Below are 18468 nucleotides of genomic sequence, written 5' to 3' on the forward strand. Positions count from 1 at the left end.
GCTGCGTGCTCTGCCCGCACCGAGCGATGGCTGGGAAGAGCCCAGGCTGCCCCCGACCCCTGTCCCATGGGGCTCCCATCTGCGCTGCGCTCCTTGGCGTTAGCTGCTGCTGTCACAGACCTGCCAAAGGCACGGGGCTCCGTCACGGAGCAGCCACACGTGGGAGGAGACGTCCAGTGCGCCAGGAACAAGCCCCGAAAGCAAAACTCCTGGGGCCCTGACATGTGACAGCTCTTGGGCTCACGAAGGCTGGAGATGGGTGCAGCCAGGCAGGGGCGAGGGGGCAGCACCCCTCGGCCCCCAGTGGGGAGAGCGGGGCCAGACCCTCCCTGCAGGCAGCAGGACGGAGGCGAGGGAAGAAGAAATGATTTAATTTACTCTCATTTCCCGTTGGGCAAGTGGCAGGACCGCTGATGCAGCCAGATCTCATGCTGCATCCAGGGAAGTCCTGGTTGCCAGAGGCAACATCCCTGAACCAGGCACTTGCGAAATGCAGCTATTGCTCAAGTGCAGCAGCCGGCACGGCCCTGGAGCCCAGGGCATCTGTGCTGGAGGAACCTGGCACGTGGCGGATCGGGGCTCTCGGGTCCACCCTGCCTTGCTTCCCCCGGGTTTCAGACGGGGGCACTTGCAGGCTGCCCAGCAAACACCCACCAGACTTGCACACATGGCTACGGCTTTGGAGAGGGGCAGGAGAACAAGGACACAGCAACTCAGCAGGTCTGGTGCCAACGGTGCCTGCCAGAGAGCGACAAACCGCCCGGGGAAGAGCTGTGTCCCCCCAGGCACCCAGGCAGTGTCCAGGGGCTGCGATCCTCCCATCAGCGGTGGCCCCGATCCATCCCCGGGGCCAGGAGCCCACAGGCAAAGCTTATTTTACCCAGAAAGAAGCCAAGAGCAGAAGAGAGTGTTAAAAGGCCAGATCCCCACTTGCAGCCTCCACGGTGCCGTGACCTTGCTGCTGCCTGTTGTCAGCGCTTTGCTGGGTCTTGCTCAGGGCGGAGGAGAAGCTCCCCAAAGCCTCCCGTCCATGACACTGCATCTCAGCAGGGCAGTTTCAGAAACAATATTTAAGACATTCAGGATGAGCATTGAGGAACCAGAAACTCTTCCACGAGGAGAAATGAAATTTTCTGGGTTTGAGCAAATTTTGAAGGGTTTTTTCAGTTCAACTTTAAAACATGCTCAGACTCAGAAGGAAGAATCTTGTATGGAGCAGCACAGAGAGAAAGCAAACCCAGAAAGGCTTCCTTCTGGGATTGAGCAAGCTTTAAAGTTGAACTGAAAAAACCCTTCAAACAGCACAAACCCTGACCAAAGCTTCCCGTGTTTGGCAAGGAACGGCTGAAACTACATCTAATGCTCGATACGTGGGCTGGTCCCGGTAGCGCTTTGTGCAAGGGGTGACAGCAGGGGATTGAACCTGAAATCCTGCCCTGCCCGACCTGACCCTTTGGTGGGGAAAGGGCTTCGCCTGGTGGGCTGCTCTGCCCGTCCTGGGAGCGCGGGGGCTGCTCCAGTGGGGCAGGACTGTGTCCCCCGGGGCTGCCAGAGCTGGGCTGGGGTTTGCTGGGCTGGACAAGCAGGAAAGAGCCACCGTCAGACGGGAGCCAAGAGGCTGGGAGGGCAGGGAGCTGCAGGAGGCCCCTTTCCTGTGCCGCCTGCTGTCCCCCACCCAGGACTGTGGGTCAGGCCACCCTCCCTGCTGTCCCCAGGCCACCCCCCGCTCCCCAGATCAGGGCTTCCTCTGGCCCCGCGCGTTCCTCAGCACGTGTGGGCCGTTCCCAATCCTGCCCGCAGCTCTTTCCGCATCTCTTGCGTGATGCAATGGCCCAAACCACCCTTCAGCTGCGCACTGGGGCTCCCCGGGGTGACCGCGGGGGTTGGGCTGTGGCTCTGCTCCATCCCCAGCAGCCACCAGCTTGGGTCCGCTGGGCTCGCTGCCACCCCGAGCCCCTTCCTGGCTGAGCACCCACCGAGGGCTGGCTGCACCCCAGCTCTCCCCAGGACGGCTTGTGGTAGGTGCAGGGCAGCGTGGGAGGTGTCACTGCTCCCGGGGCTGGCAGCAAGGACACCCAGACACGTTTGCCTTCTGCAAGGAAATCCAGACACGGCGTTTCTCGTGGTGCCCCAACCTCCCCGGGAATTCCTCAGGGCCTGGGCAGTGGGTGCTGGTGCCTGAGGCATTGCCGCTGCCGCTCACCGGGCTTTCGCATGGAGCTGCGGGGCAAATGCTGTGCTGGGGAAAACCCCGGGGACTTGGCAAGAAAAGCGAGAGCAACCTGGCTGGTTTTGGAGGGAACCTGGAAAAAAAAAAAGTCCGCAGCCAGAAATACAACCTCCCCCTATCCATTTTGAGCCAGGACAAATTTGCCACCACCAAGAACTGGGCTCTGACCAGCCACCATGGCTGTCCCCAGACCCGCAGGGACATCGCACAGAGCTTGACAAAACACTGTCAGCATCAAGGCATGGGGCAGCTGCGGCTCCTGCCCACTCCCACGTGTGCAGCGTCGCCGCCAGCGCGGCACTGCCCACCGTCACCGGCAAGTCCCTGACAGCCTTTGATCCAGCAGCATCTGAAAATACAGCCGGGGACGCGCGGGGGCTCCTCCGCTGTTGTTTTCCCAGCTGCGGGATCGGCGTGACCCAGCCCGGCCGTTCCTGGAGCCGAGAGGGCTGTCTGCCAGCGCCGGGTCGCTGCTGACGCCAGTCCTGACCGCGGCATCAAAAACAGGCAAAGGGAAACACCGGGGAACCGAGAGCTCATAAAGCAGGAGCCCCGCCGGCCCGGCGAGCGGCTGCGCCTGGCAGACGGGGACCCTGGGTGCAGGGACACGGACAGCAGCAGCGAGGGTCCCAACAGGAGCCCAGCGCCAGAGCCCGTCCCTAATGCTGGGCTCACCACCCACGTCCTCCCTCCACTCCAACATCCCGGTGACGTCCTGGGGGTCCCCCTGGGACCAGCGCTGCGGCCAGAGCATCTTCTCCACTGGCTGGGGGCTGCCATCGCCCCCAGACAGACGGGCTCCTCTCGCAGCACGCCAGCTCGTGACACGAGGTCTGGGAGCCTCGTGGGAGACAAAAGGGGACGCAGAGAGCCAAGGGGGATGATTTTGCAGAAAAGTAAAAATAAAAATGCAGGAATGGTGACCTCGGGCAGAGCCTGGGGGGAGCTGAATGGTGGCTCTGTGCTGGCGGAGGGACAGGGCGGGAGGCCACATGCAGCTTGTCCCAGCAGCTGCTCGGGACAAACAGGACATGGAGAAAGGGAGCACAAGAGGAGGCTGAGCTCATGGGGTCAGGGGGCCCGGGGTGGCAGGGGCACCCTCCCGCTCACCAGTGCCACAGAGGGATCCTCCTGCTGGTGTGGGACCCAGTCACTCACGCTGCCTTCCTCCCTGCCCACAGCCTCCTCGCTCAGCCCTGGTGCCTGTCAGAACGTACAAGAGCCAAAGCAAGTTCTCGGGCTCATTTCAGAGGTAACCACACAATTAGAAGGTCAGAGCATGAGCTCATACTCTCCTCGCACTCAGAGAAGCTATAAAAAGGCTGAAGCAGAGTACGTGAACTAACGCAATTAAAGGAGCTTTTGGCTGCTGGTGGGGAAAGGAGGAGCTGGCCCAGAAGGCCCCAGTTTGCATCAGGGATCCTGGGCAGACGGCTTGGCCCGGGTTTGAGCCGAGGGCCAGCCCCGCAGGGAGCTGTGGCAGTGCCTGTGTGCCCGGAGCCGGGCGGTGGGTTGGCTCCTCACGGCCAAGCCTCTGCCCACCCGGCACACCCCGAGCCCTCGCAGCACTCGTGATCTCTACCGGTGACGACAGGGCTCTCTAGCTCCCAGGGAAATGGGAAGCAAATGCAAAGCCCTCCCTGGCGCCGTCCTCCCTCCAAACAGGCCAGCAACCCAGCTGTACCTCCTCCTGTCTCAGCTCGTTTTCACAGCGTGTCCTTTGGCTGCTCGCTAATCCCTGGACAAATGTTCGTTATCGAGACTGCCCCGGTGGCTTGCGGCCCACGCTGTGGCCATCCCACCTCTCCCTCGTCCTGTCCCCCATCCCAGCCCTGGTCATGTCCTTGAGCCCGTGCTCGTGAACACGACAGTGGACACGACGTCAGCCCGAGCCGGGGGCAGAGGGTGCGAGAGCGCTGGACGCCATCCCCGGGGGTGGGAGAGCTGCGCCAAGCAGCAGCGGTTTGTGTTAGGATACACCAAATCTGTGGCTTTGGCTCTTACACCGCTTGTTTTTGCATGGCTTCTGGTTGATACATCCCACAATTCTGCCTTCAAGTAGGTACTTTCCGTCGAGGAGACATCCCGAAGAGCCGCAAGAGACACTTTTCTTCTCCTGCGCTTTTAGGCCAGTTCAGAAATGGGAGCTCCGAGCTGCACCGAGCGCTCCCAGTGCGACCGGCCTGGGGGCTCTGTCAGCGCGGGCCCGGGTTTGGTTGGGAAGAGGGACCTGCCACAAACTGGGCACGCCGGCGTGTGCCACACACACACAGGCACACGTATGCACACCCGTATGCACACCCGTATGCACACCCGTATGCACACACGCACACACACACGCAGCTTTACCTTTCCCGGGGCCGGGAAGCATCCCCCGAGCCGGGAGTTGAACCAAGGGCCGGGGGGCTTTTTTCTCGGGGAGGGTCTTGCACACACACACTCCCACACACACACTCCCCCCCCTCCACTCTCCCCAGCCCCCCCCCAACCTCCCCCTCCCGGGAGCCGGAGCCGGCGCCGTCTCCGCCCCCCCCCACCCCCCGCCGCCTCGGGGGCACCCGGGGGGGCGACCGGGGGGGGCCCCAGGAGGAGCCGCCGCCGCGAGGGCACCCGGCGGACGCTCGTCCCGTCCCGTCCCGTCCCGTCCCGTCCCGGCGGCGCTGCCGGGCGCTCCCCGAGCCGCCCCCCGCCAGCCCCCTCCCCCGGCCCGCCCCGCCGCGCTCGCTCTTTCTTCGCCTTTTCTTTCTTTTTCCTTTTTTTTTTTTTTCCTTTTCTCCTCTTTTTTTTTTTTTTTTTTTTCCTTTTTTCCCCAGAAGAGGCGCGGCGGGCGGAGGGAGCCGGCCCGGGGCCGGGGGGGCCGGGGCTGCCCGCCCCCAGCTCGGGGAGGCGCCGGCGGCGGAGCGGGGAGCCGGGCTGGGGCAGCGCTGGGCCGGCGAGGACGAGGGGGGGGGACAGTCGGTGCCCCCCGGCCCCTCCGCCGCTTCCCGCCGAACATGGTAACTCCTGCGGCTTTCCCAGCCTGGACGGGGGCCTTCCCGCCCGCTGCCGGCCCGGCGAGCACCTGCGGGACCCCGGCCCTGCCGAGCGCCGGGTGGGCGGCGGGGCGAAGGCGGGGGTGGGGTGAGAAGGGGGAGGTGGGGTGCGAGGACAGAGGTGGGGTGAGAAGGTGGAGGTGGGGTGCAAGAGCCGAGGTGGGGTGCCAGGGCGGAGATGGGGTGAGAAGGTGGAGGTGGGGTGCAAGAGCAGAGGTGGGGTGTGAAAGCAAAGGTGGGGTGCAAGAGCAGAGGTGGGGTGCGAGGACGGAGGTGGGGTGAGAAGGTGGAGGTGGGGTGCAAGGGCAGAGGTGGGGTGCAAAGGCAGAGGTGGGGTGTGAAAGCAAAGGTGGGGTGCAAGAGCAGAGGTGGGGTGCCAGGGCGGAGATGGGGTGAGAAGGTGGAGGTGGGGTGCGAGGGCGGAGGTGGCCGTCGGCCGCTCGGGCAGGCGCGCGCGGGGCCGCTGCCCACGATGCTTAAACTTCCCTGTGCAGTTTGGCCGGGGGCTGGGGTGCGGGAAGCGGGTGCTGCTGCGTGAGCCGTGCCCAGCAGGCCGGTACGGGACACCCGGCGGATCGTCCCTGGGCCGGCAGCTCGTTTGTCGCCGCAGCCGGCTCGTGCCGTTGCCCTGGGCTCCGGGCGATGCTGTGCCTGGCCTCCCGCTCGGCTGGGCAGGGGCGGTTCGTCAGCGCTCACATCGTGCCCTGCCAAAGCTGCCGACAGCAAGGGCTGCGGGAGAGGGAGGGGAATTGTTATTCTGGACTGGTCCGCTCAAACCTCGCTTCTTCCTGAGCGGGAGGGAGAAAGGAGATGGAGCTGAGTCACCCTGTGGCTTTGAGTACGAGTTAAACAACTTTACAGCACCAAAACACCAAAGCCCAGCTCGTCTTGTTGGTGTAAACCACGTTAAAAAATATGGGTACTTGGGGAGAAATATCAATCTCTATTTAACGGCGCTTTGGCTTATTAAAATGGAAATAGCTTTGCAAATGTAAATCTCCTTCTGCTCCCTAATGCCTTTTGTTTCGGTTCTGTGCTCCCTCGCAGCTGGCGGAGGGACGGGGGCTAATTGGTTGCTCTTGGATTTCTAAGGGCTCCCCGGCCGGCCTGGCCCCAGCTTCTCCCACGAACGCGGAGCTGCCGCACTGTGGTTCCCCCCAAATCCTCCCCCAGTGATGAAGTGCTTTGTGACATTCAGTGAAAACATATTTAGTCATTCCAGGCCAAAATATTCCCCAGCACAAGGCAGGCTGCGTCTGGTGCTTCCATCAGCCGGTCGTTCTCTCCTGGCGTTGGCTCGCGCGGTCCCGGCTGCTGGATGAAGTCCTGGGCGGTTTTATTCCATTGACAAGGGAGCGGCTTTGTTTATTCAGTCGCTCCGTCCTCTGGCGCGTCCCTTTGCTGTGGGCTTTGGGGGTGGTTTGGAAGATTTTCCGTTCCCCCCCCTGCAGCAGGGCTGTCCCCTCCCCCTGAGTTTATCCCAGCCGGTTCACCCGAACTCCAGGCGTTTCTCCCAGCCGCCAAGGTGCGGGACCAGGAGAGGCCAGGGAGCCAGGCTGCGTGTGCCGCAGCAGGGGGCGGCTGCTCTGGGGTTGGGGGGACGCTGTCACCAGAGACGGTGGGTGTGGGATGGGGCGGCTGGAAGGGTGCGCCTCGGCCCTGTCGCTGGACCGCGGTCTGCACCCGCCGGGAACAGCCGGGTTTGGGGCTGCCCGCCACCCCGTGACGCAGCCTGCCCAGAGCGGGGCCTCGGTGGCGGCCCTGGTCTCAGGGGACGTGCCTTCTCTTTATGTGTCCTTGTGCTTCTTGTCAGTGCCACAAGAGCTCGGGCAGTGGCAGTTTAGGCTGGTTCTGGGATGTGCCAGGGCTGTGCCAGGGCGACTCTGGACAGCGGGCGCAGGCAGGGCAGGCAGTGCTGGCCCATCTCTGCTGGCAGCGTTAGGAGCTGGACGGATCCCCCGTCGCTGTTGCAGATGGCGGCTCCTCACCTCCGTGCCGGGATGGGGAAGGAGCCCAGCTCAGTGGTGCCAGGCAGGGAGGTGGCAGGTGCTGGGCCGGGCTCGGTGCCTGGGAGAGGGTGGCTGCGCCAGGGAGCTGGGGTTTACCCTGCAGCAGGGCTTTTCCACAGTGGGGTCTCCTGTCCCTCCTGGGAACGGTGCAAAGTAAGACCAAGGGTGAGAACACCAGCGGTCCAACAGCAGAAAGCCTGGCAGGGGAACGCACTTGCAGATCAGGGCACCGAGAAGGGACTTGCTCTCCTCCTGCCCTGCCCGGCCCCTTGGCTTCCCCTGCCAGGCCAAGGGCAGGAGATTCCTGTGTCGAGGCACGGAGAAAAAGTCAAGAAGAATTAACCAAAGTGTGACTGCAAAGTGCTTTAGCTAAAGCGCATTAAAGCTCATTAAGCTGCATTAATTGAGGCCACTTTGTCCCTGTTTGGGCTCCCGGACCAGGGATTAGCTGCCTGAAGCTAAAACACACCTTCAGCTAATCCTGCCTTCAGCTAATCCCGCTTGACTTCCCGGGTGCTGGTGCAGGAGCACGGAGATGACGGCGAGACGCAGCTGCCCCGGCTGCCAGGAGGATGCTCATCCCCATGGCAGCTCCCCACTGGCTGCCTGCAGCACTGGGCTCCCACCGCCACCAAACCTGGAGCCCAGCCCAGCCGGTGGCAGAACTAGGGGCTCCTCGGTACCCCTAGGTAGCACACACCATGCTCTGCAGGAGGAGGAGGAGGAGAGATGTCCCACTGCAGAGCAGCAGATCCCCAGCCAGCCAGGCTGGGCCTGCCCCTGCACCACGCAGAAACCTGCCTCCCGCTGGCAGCAGCACCCTTCCCGGCAGAAATACCCCCCAAGGAGTTGGAGAAGTCTCTCTCCTCACCACTTGGCCATGGTCTTCTTTTGGCAGCCGTGTCTGTAGTCACCCCTGCGCCTGTAACGCAGCTGGGATTTAACAGGAGCCCTCCCACGGCTTCCCTCCATGTACCCGCCGTGCCAGCCGGCTCCGTGCAGCCGACCTCCCGTGCAGAGCTGGGAGAGCAAACTCAGACCCGCCGGTTTACGTGTGGCACAAAACCAGCATCCTCGTCCGGGGCTGGAAGCGGTGCAGGGGAGGGGGCTGTAACCCCAGCAAGCTCTTCCCAGAAAACACTCGGAGGACTAATTTTGAGTTCGGCGAATTCAGCGATGAGTCTGAAGGAAAACACCCTATCCATCTTCAGATGTTTGTCCTTCCTCCCATCCGCTGCATTCCTGCAGCGAGTTGCTGAGCCCGGACATCCCCACGCTCTCGGTGTCTGGCTCAGCTTAACCCCTTGGCTGCTGCGGCTCCTCCGCCTCCGCACGGCCAGCGTTCCCGATGGGGCGGCAGCTGCACCCGGGGCTCAGCTCAGGCTCCTTAAAGCACAGCCCGACGCTGGGAACAGGACCCAGCCGTGCCCACACTTCCCAGCTGCACGGTGCTTGGTGTGCTCTACACCCAGTTCCTCCCCAGTTTCCAGCCCAGGAAGGTCTGGAGCCCCCCGAGCTTGGTGGTATCGCCAGTGTGGGCGTACCAGGGCCCCGGCAGAGGCACGGTGCAGTGTGGGATGGTGGGCACCGACTCCCTGGGGGGTGATGGCGTCCCGTTGCGGGGCTGCTCTCCCCACCAGCGATGCTTTCCTCCCGCAGGACGCCGGGTCACTGGACGCGGCGGTGCAGAGTGCCCTCCAGGCCCTCTACCCCCCCTTCGAGGCCACGGCCCCCACGGTCCTGGGCCAGGTGTTTCGGCTGCTGGAGACCAGCTACCGGGGAGATGGGCTCTGCTGCCTGCTCCAGTTCCTCATCCCCGCCAAGCGCCTCTTCGAGCACGTGCGGCAGGCAGCCTGCGTAAGCCCCTGCGCCCCCCTAACGCCTGACACCCTGCACGGCCGTGCCCTGCGCCGGGCCGCAGGCTCCCTCTCCGCACATCTCCCTCCCTGTCCCCATCCCCTCCCCGCAGAGGGGACCGTGGTGCTCCCCTGGACGGCTCCGGCGCAGAGCCCGGCAGATGTAGTCCCTGCGATAAGGGATGGGACGACTCTGGGGTCACTTTGTCTTGCCCCTGGAGAGGCTCCAGCGGGGGGTTCCCCTCTGTTAGCACATGGGGAGCACGCAGCACCCCGGGAATGGCCATGGGCTTGGGGTGGTCTTGCAGTGGCCTGCTCTGGCTCAGCTCAGGGACACCCCGCCGGGTCACCAGGCTCTTCAGTCCCCATTGTGGGAAATGCAGAGCTGGGCAGCGCGAGCACGCAGGGCTGGCCGGGAGGGTACGGAGCCGGCAGGGTGTCTTGCTCACGCGCTGTGTTCTTCCTCCCTCCCAGGCTCCCTACTTTAACTGCATCTTTCTCCATGAAGGCTGGCCCTTGTGTCTTCACGAGAAAGTGGTCGTCCACCTCGCGCCCCTCAACCCCCTCCTGCTGCGCCCCGGGGACTTCTACCTGCAAGCGGAGCCCTGCGAGGAGCACTCGGCGCGCATCACCGTCAAGCACCTCTCCCCCGACCTGCGCACAGTGGAGGAGACCCCCGTCCCCGAGGCCGCCTACGCGCTGCTCTTCACCAACGAGTGGCTGGAAGAGGTCAACGGCGACCGGGCCAGAGTGCCCCTGTGCACCTGCCTGGTGGCCACTGAGAACGGCATCACCCCGCTGCCATGGAGCCAGATCGCCACGCCAGAGTTCATCGACAAGCCCAAGGCTGGAGCCAACGGCGCCCAGCACGGCCCCGCTCCCGAAACTGCAGCTGAGCCTGCAGCACCCAGCGCGCCCGCACCCCATGGCACGGCGGACGTCCCGGTGCCCTATGGCAACGTCGCAGGCACCATCCCGGGCTGCAGGGTCACCTCTCGGAAGCCAAGCCAGGCAAGATACCCGGGACTGATCAAGGTGGACCAGACTGGGCTGCAGAAGAAGCCAGCCGCGCTGGCCATGCCCAGCCTCTACGAGATCGTCAGCCAGAACCTGGAGGGGGAGTACGTGGACCTGCTGGAGCTCTCCCAGGAGCAGCTGGACCTCCTGGCCAGGTCCCTGCCACCCGCCCGCCCGGCGGGGCTGATGGGGACTGGGGCTGAGGTGACGCTGCCCTGCGTGAACGGGGGGCCGGGGACAGACGCCTGGCCCTGCGGGGGGGCACCGAGCTCAGAGGAGGGTCCCTGCACCCCCTGCCTGGGGTGGAAGCTGAGCCGGGAGCCGGGGCCGCACGGCCCACGGTGCCGCCACCGCGACTCCTACCTGGCTGCCCTGCAGAACCCGGTGAGCTTCGGCCCCGGGCTGATGGCAGCCATCCTGGAGGAGCCGGATGGCTCTGGCCCCGAGCAACCCCCAGCCGCCCCCCGTGAGACCCCCGCACAGCACGGGAGGGGCGCTGGCAGCCCCACGCTCCTCGCCCGCCGTCCCCGCCGAGCGAGTCCTGGGGTGCAGGCGGAGGCGTTGGTGCGGCAGGGCAGCCCCCGGCTCCCCCCGGGCTCCAGCCACAAGTTCTCCTTCCTGAAGGGCCCGCGGCTCGGGGCGGCCCCCGGGGACGAAAGAGCCACCAGCCAGCACGAAGGGGCCTGGAAGAAGATGTCTGCCATCTACTCGCCCAGGATGGGCAGAGCCAAGCCAGCCGGGAAAGGTACCGTCCGAGCGGGGCTGCGGCGCCTGCCCGGGCTCTGTGGGGGCTTTTGCATTTCTCTGCCTCGTGGCGTGTCACCAGCTCCTCTCTCCTCTGTCCCCATGGGCAGGTACGGACATGGCAGCCACTGCCCCCACGGAGGAACGGTCCCTGGAAAGCACCGGCTGCAAGAACGGCCCCTCCGTGCCCGGCACGGGCACCCCCGGCCGGGAGCCGCCGGCCTGGCAGGACCTGCACCCCGGGCTGCTGCAGTCGGGCATCGTGTGCCTGCCAGGTACCGCCGGCACTGCGAGACCCTCGGGGGGATGTCGGGAGAGGCCTCCGGAGGGAAAACGCCGTGCTGCTGGAGCGGGTTTTCTGGAGGAAGGTTTCAGGGCTTTGCTGGAGGCCAGAAAGCCCCCCAGCAGAAAATTTCCTTTCAGCTGGGCAAAAAAAATGAAACACATAAAACCAAGCAGCCTGCTCCGAGCAGCTGCCCGGTTCCCAGCTGCACCGAGCCCTCCCACACCATTCCTCACCAATGAAGCCGTTCAGCTTTTAGCTGCCAAACACTAAACATTTGGCTTCTTCCTTTTCCCAAGAGCCGAAAAACAGTGACAAAACACATCCTTTTTTTCAGGAAAAATGTCCCCAGCAGCTCTGCCCTGGCATTTCCAGGGCTGGCATGGGTGCCGAGACCCTCGTGGGCTGGCGCTGCCCCTCTGGAGGGACCAGGGGAGGTTGCACTGGGGCGGCCGCTGCGCCACGCAGCTGCACGGTGTAACCCGGGCTGAGCCCCCTGAGCCGAGCCGGGGCAGAGCCCGCTCCCGCGCCCCTCGGCAGCCGTTGCTGCTTGGCGAGCAGCAGCGAGGCTGACAGGAGCCCCGGCCCCTCCGGGGGGTTGCTCAGGGCTGGAGTTTGGGGCCGGCGGGCGGCTGCCAGAGGGGTCACTCACCCCTTTCCCCGCAGGGAGCTCGGACAGGCTGGGCAGGGCTCTCCTCCAGGTGACCACCAGCGGCAGCGCCTGGGGGGCTGCGTGGTGCTCGGCCGCCAAGCTGTCGAGGCTCATCCTCTACCTCTGCTCCCTCCCCAGGTAAGGGCCAGGAGGACCTGCCAGGGACCCTCCAGCTGCTTCCCACCTCAGGGGTCCCGGGCAGCCCCCCAGGCCAAACTGGGATGGATGCCCAGCATCCCGCACGTGCTGGTTTGGGCACATCCCATATGTCCCCACCATGTCCACGGTCCTGCCCGCAGCCACCCCCAAGGGACTCCCCACTTCATGGGCAGCTTCTGACCAGCCCAATCTGCCTCCTCCTCCTCCTCACTGTACTTCCCCTTGCCAGGCGAGAAGCAAAGGACGGCGGGCTGACCGTCGTGGTGGATGCCAGGAAGCAGCCGCCCGCTCCTGTCCTGTTCTCGGCCCTTCGCTCTGTCCAGGTACACCAGGCTCCGCAGGCGCGTGCCGTGGGTGTGCTGGGGGGTGTCCCTGGCCGGGAGTGAGGGCTGCTGCCCTTCGGGGGTCCCGCAGAGCCTCCCCTGCACCCACTGCATGGTGTGAACCCCCGGCTGGCAGCAGCTTCTCCGGCAGCCCCCAGCGCTGCTGTGCCTGGGGCCATGGTTTTTATTTCACTTGCGGATTTTACCTGTAAGTGTCGTGGTGCGGATTTTCTGAGGCAGCTCCTGGCTGCGCCGCGACGCACTGATCTAGAAAACTCATGTCCCTCTTGCTGCTTCCTCCCCAGCCGCCAGTCCTGGCTCCTGACTCCCTGTAGGTCTGGCAGCGCTTAAACAACGGCCACTTTGTTCCCAAACTTGCTGATAAATCACTTCTGAGCACGTCTGCAGCAGCGCAGACCGTCCCCCAACAGGGCACAAAGACCCTGTTTCCCCCAGCCGAGCTCAAACCCAGCGCTTGCATCTCTCCAGCTCCTCGAGTGCCAGCCACGAGGCACCAGCAGTTTGGGACCGAAGGTCCCTTCCCAGCCCCACAGGATCTGGCCTCGGCCTCAGCCCCACTGTCGCCTGGCACGCAGCATGCCCCAAACCCCTTCAGCATCCCGATATCTTTGTGTGTATCTATCTATCTATCTATCTATCTATCTATCTATCTATCTATCTATCTCCCAGCTCACCTGGGAATCAGCTCCGCAGCAACAGTTGATCGTGCTGGCAGAGTTTCTGTGCGAGTGCCGAGGGAGTGAAGGGGTTTGCTCACGAGGCTCTTTCTGCCAGGGAGCCAGTGGATGGGGATGGTATTATGGCCTGAGCAACCCGTTTCCATTCCCACACCAGCGAGCTCAGGAGCCTTTTCCTTTGTAATGAGCTCACCGGCCTCTGCTGACTCGGGCAGCCGAGCCCCGGCATCACCGTGGGTAACGCGTGGGCTGTGTGTGGGGTTTGCTGCGGTGACTCTTCCCTGCCTCCCGCAGAGCGTCTCGCCGGGCTGCATCCACACCGTGCTGCTGCTGGCCGAGAAGGAGCTGGTCGCCCACCGCGAGAGGCTGCCTGGGGTGCAGGTGAGCCTGTCCCTCTCCCCGTCCCCTCCTCTTGTCCCCGCGTAGTCTCCCATGGGAAGAGCAGAGCCAGGGTGAAAGGAGCCTCCCACCTCGGGGAACCCTCCGTCCCCTCACCTGGAGACCCGTTGCCCTGCTGGGGGACCCCGGGCAGAGCAGCACCGCGCTGGGGCAGGACCCCCCGCTCCGGGCGCAGGGTGAGGCCCTGGGGCTCGCTGGGCTGCGCAGGCGGGCGAAAGCTGCCCTGGGGCAGCCACACGCTTTCCCCATTGCCGCCAGCAGCCGGACACAGGCACTGGGATGATAAATGTAAACTTGAAAGGCTTTATTGTCCTTTTAGTGCTGCTCAGTTTAATTAATATAATGGGAAATCTTAATGAGCTTGATGACCTAGCTTGGCTGTCAGGGCAGATTACTGCAGTCCTGGCGACCTCCCGTGCATTCAAACACGGCGGAGCCGCTGGGAGCTGCTCCGAGCGGAGCTGCCGCACTCAGCCCTGCCGGCACGCGATGCTCCTGGGGACACCGTGCCACACGGGTTAACGGGGCAGGGTGGCTTTGGGCCCCTGCTCCAGGCTGTCCCTGGGGATGTTTCTGGGGAGGGAGCTCGCACAGCCCCACAGCGCTCACCAGCCCCGTGCCCCGCAGGTGGAGACCCTGGCGTCGCTGAAGGCTCTGGGCCGCCACGTCGACAGCTCCCAGCTGACCCCGGAGCTGGACGGCACCTTCCCCTACTGCCACGGCGAGTGGGTTCAATTCTTCCAGGTGTCTGTTACCACGCCGTTAGCCATCGCCTCACTTCCCCACGGTGCCCCTCCTTCCCCACCGCGGCTTCCGTGTCTCACAGACATCCCCAGAAAATCGACAGGAGAGCCCAGGAGTGGGGAAGGAAAAGGAGAGCTCTGAGCGCAGGAGGGCGACCCCCTCCTGCCTGCTTCTGCCTGCCCCTGCCTGTTACTGCCCATCCACCTCCATGCTCCCTTCCTCCTCGGCTTTAACCCGGTGCCCCACGGCATCCCCTGCTCTGGCCTGCCGCTGCTCCTCCTCCTCACAGGCAGGCTGCCCTCCCGCCCCGCTGCTTGCCCAGCTGCCCCGGCCCCACTGACCCCCTCTGTGTCCCACCCGCAGAAGCTGCACCCCTTCACGGCCAGCCTCAGGCAGGCGTCGGAGCTGCTGCAGAGCTGCATCCAGGAGCTGCGGAGCGCCGACGCGCTGGCGGGGACGCAGGTAAGGGGCAGGTCGCGGGGCTTTCCAAAGAGCCCACCTGCAGTCCAGCACACGGCGACATTGTGCCCCGGTTCCCCAAAACGCAGCGCAACTGCTCCCAGACTGGCCGCGGGGCTGTCCCCTGTCCCCTTTGCTCGTCCCTCGGGGTGCAGCCCCGGGTGTCCGTCCTGTGCGAGGCCCCAGGTGAGACGTGTGTCCGACGCTCCCTCCCTCCGCAGGACGCGGCCGCATGCATCGGGAGGCACCAGGGGCTGATGCGGAGGGTGCTGAGCGACCCGCAGCTGGTGCACCTGCAGCGCGAGGCGGGGGCCGTGCTGGCCAGGCTGCGCAGGGAGGCCGCCCGGCTCAGCGCCTCGGCCGACGTCAGGTAGGAGGGGGCGGCTTCGCCGGGAGAGGGGTGCCAACGCCGGGGAGCCCCCGGCCTCCTCCGCTGGCTGGCAGAGCCGCCTCCCCAGGGACAGCCCGGTCCCACGAGCTTCTTTCCAGCATGCCCCGGAGCTGGCACCGTGCTCCCTCCTGCCCTGCAAGCTCCCCCTGAGCCTGGAGCTCACGTCTCGGGCAGCCCTTTGCAGGATTTCCCCTCATCCCGGCTGGGAAGGTGCAGGGGTCCCTGGGAGGGTCTCCTGCCCCAGGGCCACGCTCCGGGGCTGCTCAGCAAGGCCTGCAGCGAGCCCTCCGGGCTGGGCTCAGGCAAAGCCACTAGATGGGGCCAAGCCCCGGCGATGCCGCGCTCGTCCGGCGGTGCTGCACGTGTCCGGTGGCGCCGCACACGTCCGGCGATGCACGTGTCTGGCGATGCCGTGCCTGTCCGGTGTTGCCACACGCGTCCGGCGGTCCCTGTGTGCAGGCAGCGCTAGTCCCACTGCTCCCCTCTGCTCCCTTCTCTCGGCTGGGCCAGGCCACACCAACAGCCAACGCTTTCCCGTCCCACATTCCCGGACATCCAGCTGGCTCCGTGGGACCAGGAGGTGTCGGGGCGCCTGACGCGTGCCTGGCGTGCAGGGCCTGGAGCTGCTGCCCAGCGCACCCCAGGGAGTGCCCCCGTGGCCCGGGTGGGCTCTGAGGATGCACGAGGGGGTGGTGAGGGGGTCTCGTGGTTGGCTCCTGACCAGGGCACCTGCCAGGCTCTCGCTGGCCGCACGTGCTGTGTCGTTGCCCATCGGCTCCCTCAGCTCCTGGCTGCCCGCATGGCCACATGCCAGTGCCCGCTTCCAGGGAGCTGCCCCATCCAGAGCTCCTGCGGGCTGGAGAGCTGCCTCGGCCGGCGTCTTCAGCAGGAGCCGGCAGCTTGCCCGGCACTGACGGCCCCTCTCCTCCCTGGCCACCAGGACCAGCATGGAGTCGGCCGAGGGGCTGTACAGCCAGCTGGAGGAGGAGCTTCATGACCTGGTGTCCCAGTCCAACAGCTGCCTGGAGCACCTGGAGTTCCTCCGAAAGGTCCAGGAGCTCGAGGCCGAGTTTGGCAAGGTGAGTGGGGCGTCCCTGGGGTGCCGCTCTGCATGCGGCAAGTTGAAGTTGTCCTCTGCGGTGTTCCCACGGCTGAGCATTTTGGGCACGTTTCCTCGGGTTTTGACGATGAAGGAAGCCCAGAGAATAACAGGATTGCCTGAGCTTTGATTTTAATTATGGGGCGACTGTGTGTAACCACGCCTGGGCCGGGATGCCCCGGTCGGGAAGGAAGGGGAGGTGCCGGGGAAGCGCTGCTGCCGGCGGCCGGTCCTGCCTGACCCTGGTCCCCACTCTCTCTCTCAGCTGGGGCGCTGGCTGGACGGGGAGGCAGCGGCGCGGCTGCAGGAGATGGGCGCCGAGGAGTGGAGCCCCGACAGCTTCCAGGGCTCCACCGAGCAGCTTGAGGAGTTCCTCATCCAGGCAACAGTACGTTTGGAGGGGACTTTCTGTGACATTCATCCCTCGGGTATCGCTGCCAGGTGGCTCCGGCCCCTGCCTGGCGCTCGGCAGAAGTGGAAAATGCCGAATTAGAAACGTGCGAATGTTGTTACAAAGTTTGATGCCATCAACCCAAATCCCCCAGGTTTGGAACAAGGTTTCTGGGCAAAACCAGGTGTCGCCAGGCTGGCTGGGTGAAGCTCCAGTTTTCAAGCCCGGCTTTGCCGGGGCCTTTGGGCAGCCCTGCTCTGGTGAGGGGGCGGGTGTGCTGCTCCTTGGTGCACTTTGGGTTGGGGCTGCTGCTCCCGACTCCCCCTGCGCTCTGTCCTCGCAGCCCCCTTCCTCCCGCAGGGCTGCAGCGCCTGGGCATCCATCAGACCACAAATAATGTGGTGACAAGGGTTTGTTCCTCCCGCACCCGCAGATACGGGGGCCCTTTAGTTCCATGCACCGCAGGGAGGGCGAATGGAGGTGACTCCACTCGGGACAGGAGGATGCGTTTTGTGCATTTTGAGCCGAGCCAGGACAGAGCAGAGATCTGGAGAATCCCCTTCTCTTGGTTTCCTCGCGTGCCCAGAAACGCTTCCCGTGCAGCTTTGACAGCCATGCTGAGTGCTGACCCGCAGAGCCTCACCCTGCACACACGTCCCAGCGCGGCAGCTCAGCGCCGTTTCCCGAGCGTGGAGCTTGTTCCTTCCTGCTGTCCCTGCAGGCTCAGTACCGGCACGGCCTGGCCCTGTGTCAGGAGGCGGCCGAGGTCCGAGACGCGGCTTTCCCGGAGGCAGACCCCTTCCAGGTGGCTGCCGCCCTTTTCCAGACGAAGCTGACGAGTTTCTACAGGGAGGTGGAGCGGCGGCAGGCTGAGCGGGAGCTGCTGCGGGAGCTCGGCCGGTTCTCCAGCAAGGTGGGTGCACGGGCTCTGCTCCCGCCGGAGCTGGGAACGGCTGGGCAGCCGTGGAGACACCCGCTCTTGCCTTCTTTCCTAGGTCGCGGGGCTGAGGCTGGACTGCAGGCAGTGCTCAGCCCGGGTGAAGCGCGGGGAGGGCCAGGCGCTGCAGTGCCTGCAGAGCTCCTTCCAGAAGCTGTCGGTGGAGTTCGCCCTGGAGAAGCTGCAGGAGATGAAGGCTCAGGTGCGCAGGATGCAGAGCAGCCGAGGGCTGGCAGCCTGGACCGAGGCGCGGCTCAGGTACCAGGAGAGCCGGCAGATCCTGGAGGAGATGCTGGCAGAGCTGCAGGAGGCCTGGGGAGTACGAGCCGATGGGCAGGGAGACTCCTTCGCCCCCCCCGGCTCAGAGTCTGCGGCCCCTTGCAAGGAAGCCCCCGTCTGCAAAGCAACCGCCAGCCCCGAGCCAGCGGTGTCGGGGGGCCGGGAGGCGGCGGAGCAGCCGGAGCCCAGCGCCAGGGGGCCAGGACAGCCCCAGGGACCGGGACAGCCTGAGGCCAGCAGCGTTCCCAGCCCTGTGCTGGGTGCAGAGCCGAGCTCCCTGCAGCCCCGCTGCCGGCAGGAGCCGAAGGGGGACCGTGCCTTTCCCCGCCACGTCTCTGCTGCCACCTCCCTCCCAAAACCCGAGAGCGGGGCCCACCTGGGAGCTGCAGGACACCTCGCCCAGGAGCGCAGCCAGCCCCTTCAGAGGCATCCCTTCACCCTGCCTCCCCGGGCGCGTTTTCCAGGAGCTGACCCGTTGTGTCCCACCGCTGTGCTCCACAGGACTGTCTCAGCCCCCAGCACACACCGTCCGCCCGCAGATCAGCGGGCAGAAGCCACCCAGTACTTCCAGGTTTCCAGCCACAGCAGTTTCTCCTCTGAGGACTCGGACTCGCAGAACTCCACCGAAGAAGCCCCAGCAGCGAGCCTGGCTTTGCCCCGGGACCTCCAGAGTCCCAGACCACCTTGCCCCTCCGAAAAGCCCACCCAGATTGTTTACCTGGAGAACCACCACACCGACAGTCCAGCTAAAGCAAATGCCAAGTAA

General features: G+C 65.1%; 1 protein-coding gene across 1 annotated transcript; it reads left to right on the top strand.

Annotated features, from left to right (window-relative positions):
- Positions 1–8241: 8241 nt before the first annotated feature.
- On the top strand, positions 8242–18468 carry KIAA1755 (KIAA1755 ortholog). The gene is made up of 15 exons (XM_086474675.1): positions 8242–8323; positions 8744–8811; positions 8931–9128; positions 9602–10889; positions 10999–11163; positions 11838–11961; positions 12212–12305; positions 13298–13384; positions 14030–14146; positions 14510–14608; positions 14827–14975; positions 15937–16075; positions 16361–16483; positions 17208–17399; positions 17482–18468. Exons 1-15 carry the CDS (start codon positions 8242–8244, stop codon positions 18466–18468), a joined length of 3912 nt encoding a protein of 1303 aa, XP_086330801.1.

This window comes from Leptosomus discolor, chromosome 17, assembly GCF_034619465.1.
Source record: "Leptosomus discolor isolate bLepDis1 chromosome 17, bLepDis1.hap2, whole genome shotgun sequence".
Taxonomy (NCBI): Eukaryota; Metazoa; Chordata; class Aves; order Leptosomiformes; family Leptosomidae; genus Leptosomus; species Leptosomus discolor.

Excerpts from the sequence above, each read along its gene's own strand:
- KIAA1755 (XM_086474675.1), top strand. The coding sequence starts at position 8,242 with ATGTACCCGCCGTGCCAGCCGGCTCCGTGCAGCCGACCTCCCGTGCAG. Across the intron at positions 12,306-13,297 it reads CGGCCCTTCGCTCTGTCCAG|AGCGTCTCGCCGGGCTGCAT; the intron begins GTACACCAGGCT and ends TGCCTCCCGCAG. Across the intron at positions 14,609-14,826 it reads ACGCGCTGGCGGGGACGCAG|GACGCGGCCGCATGCATCGG; the intron begins GTAAGGGGCAGG and ends CTCCCTCCGCAG.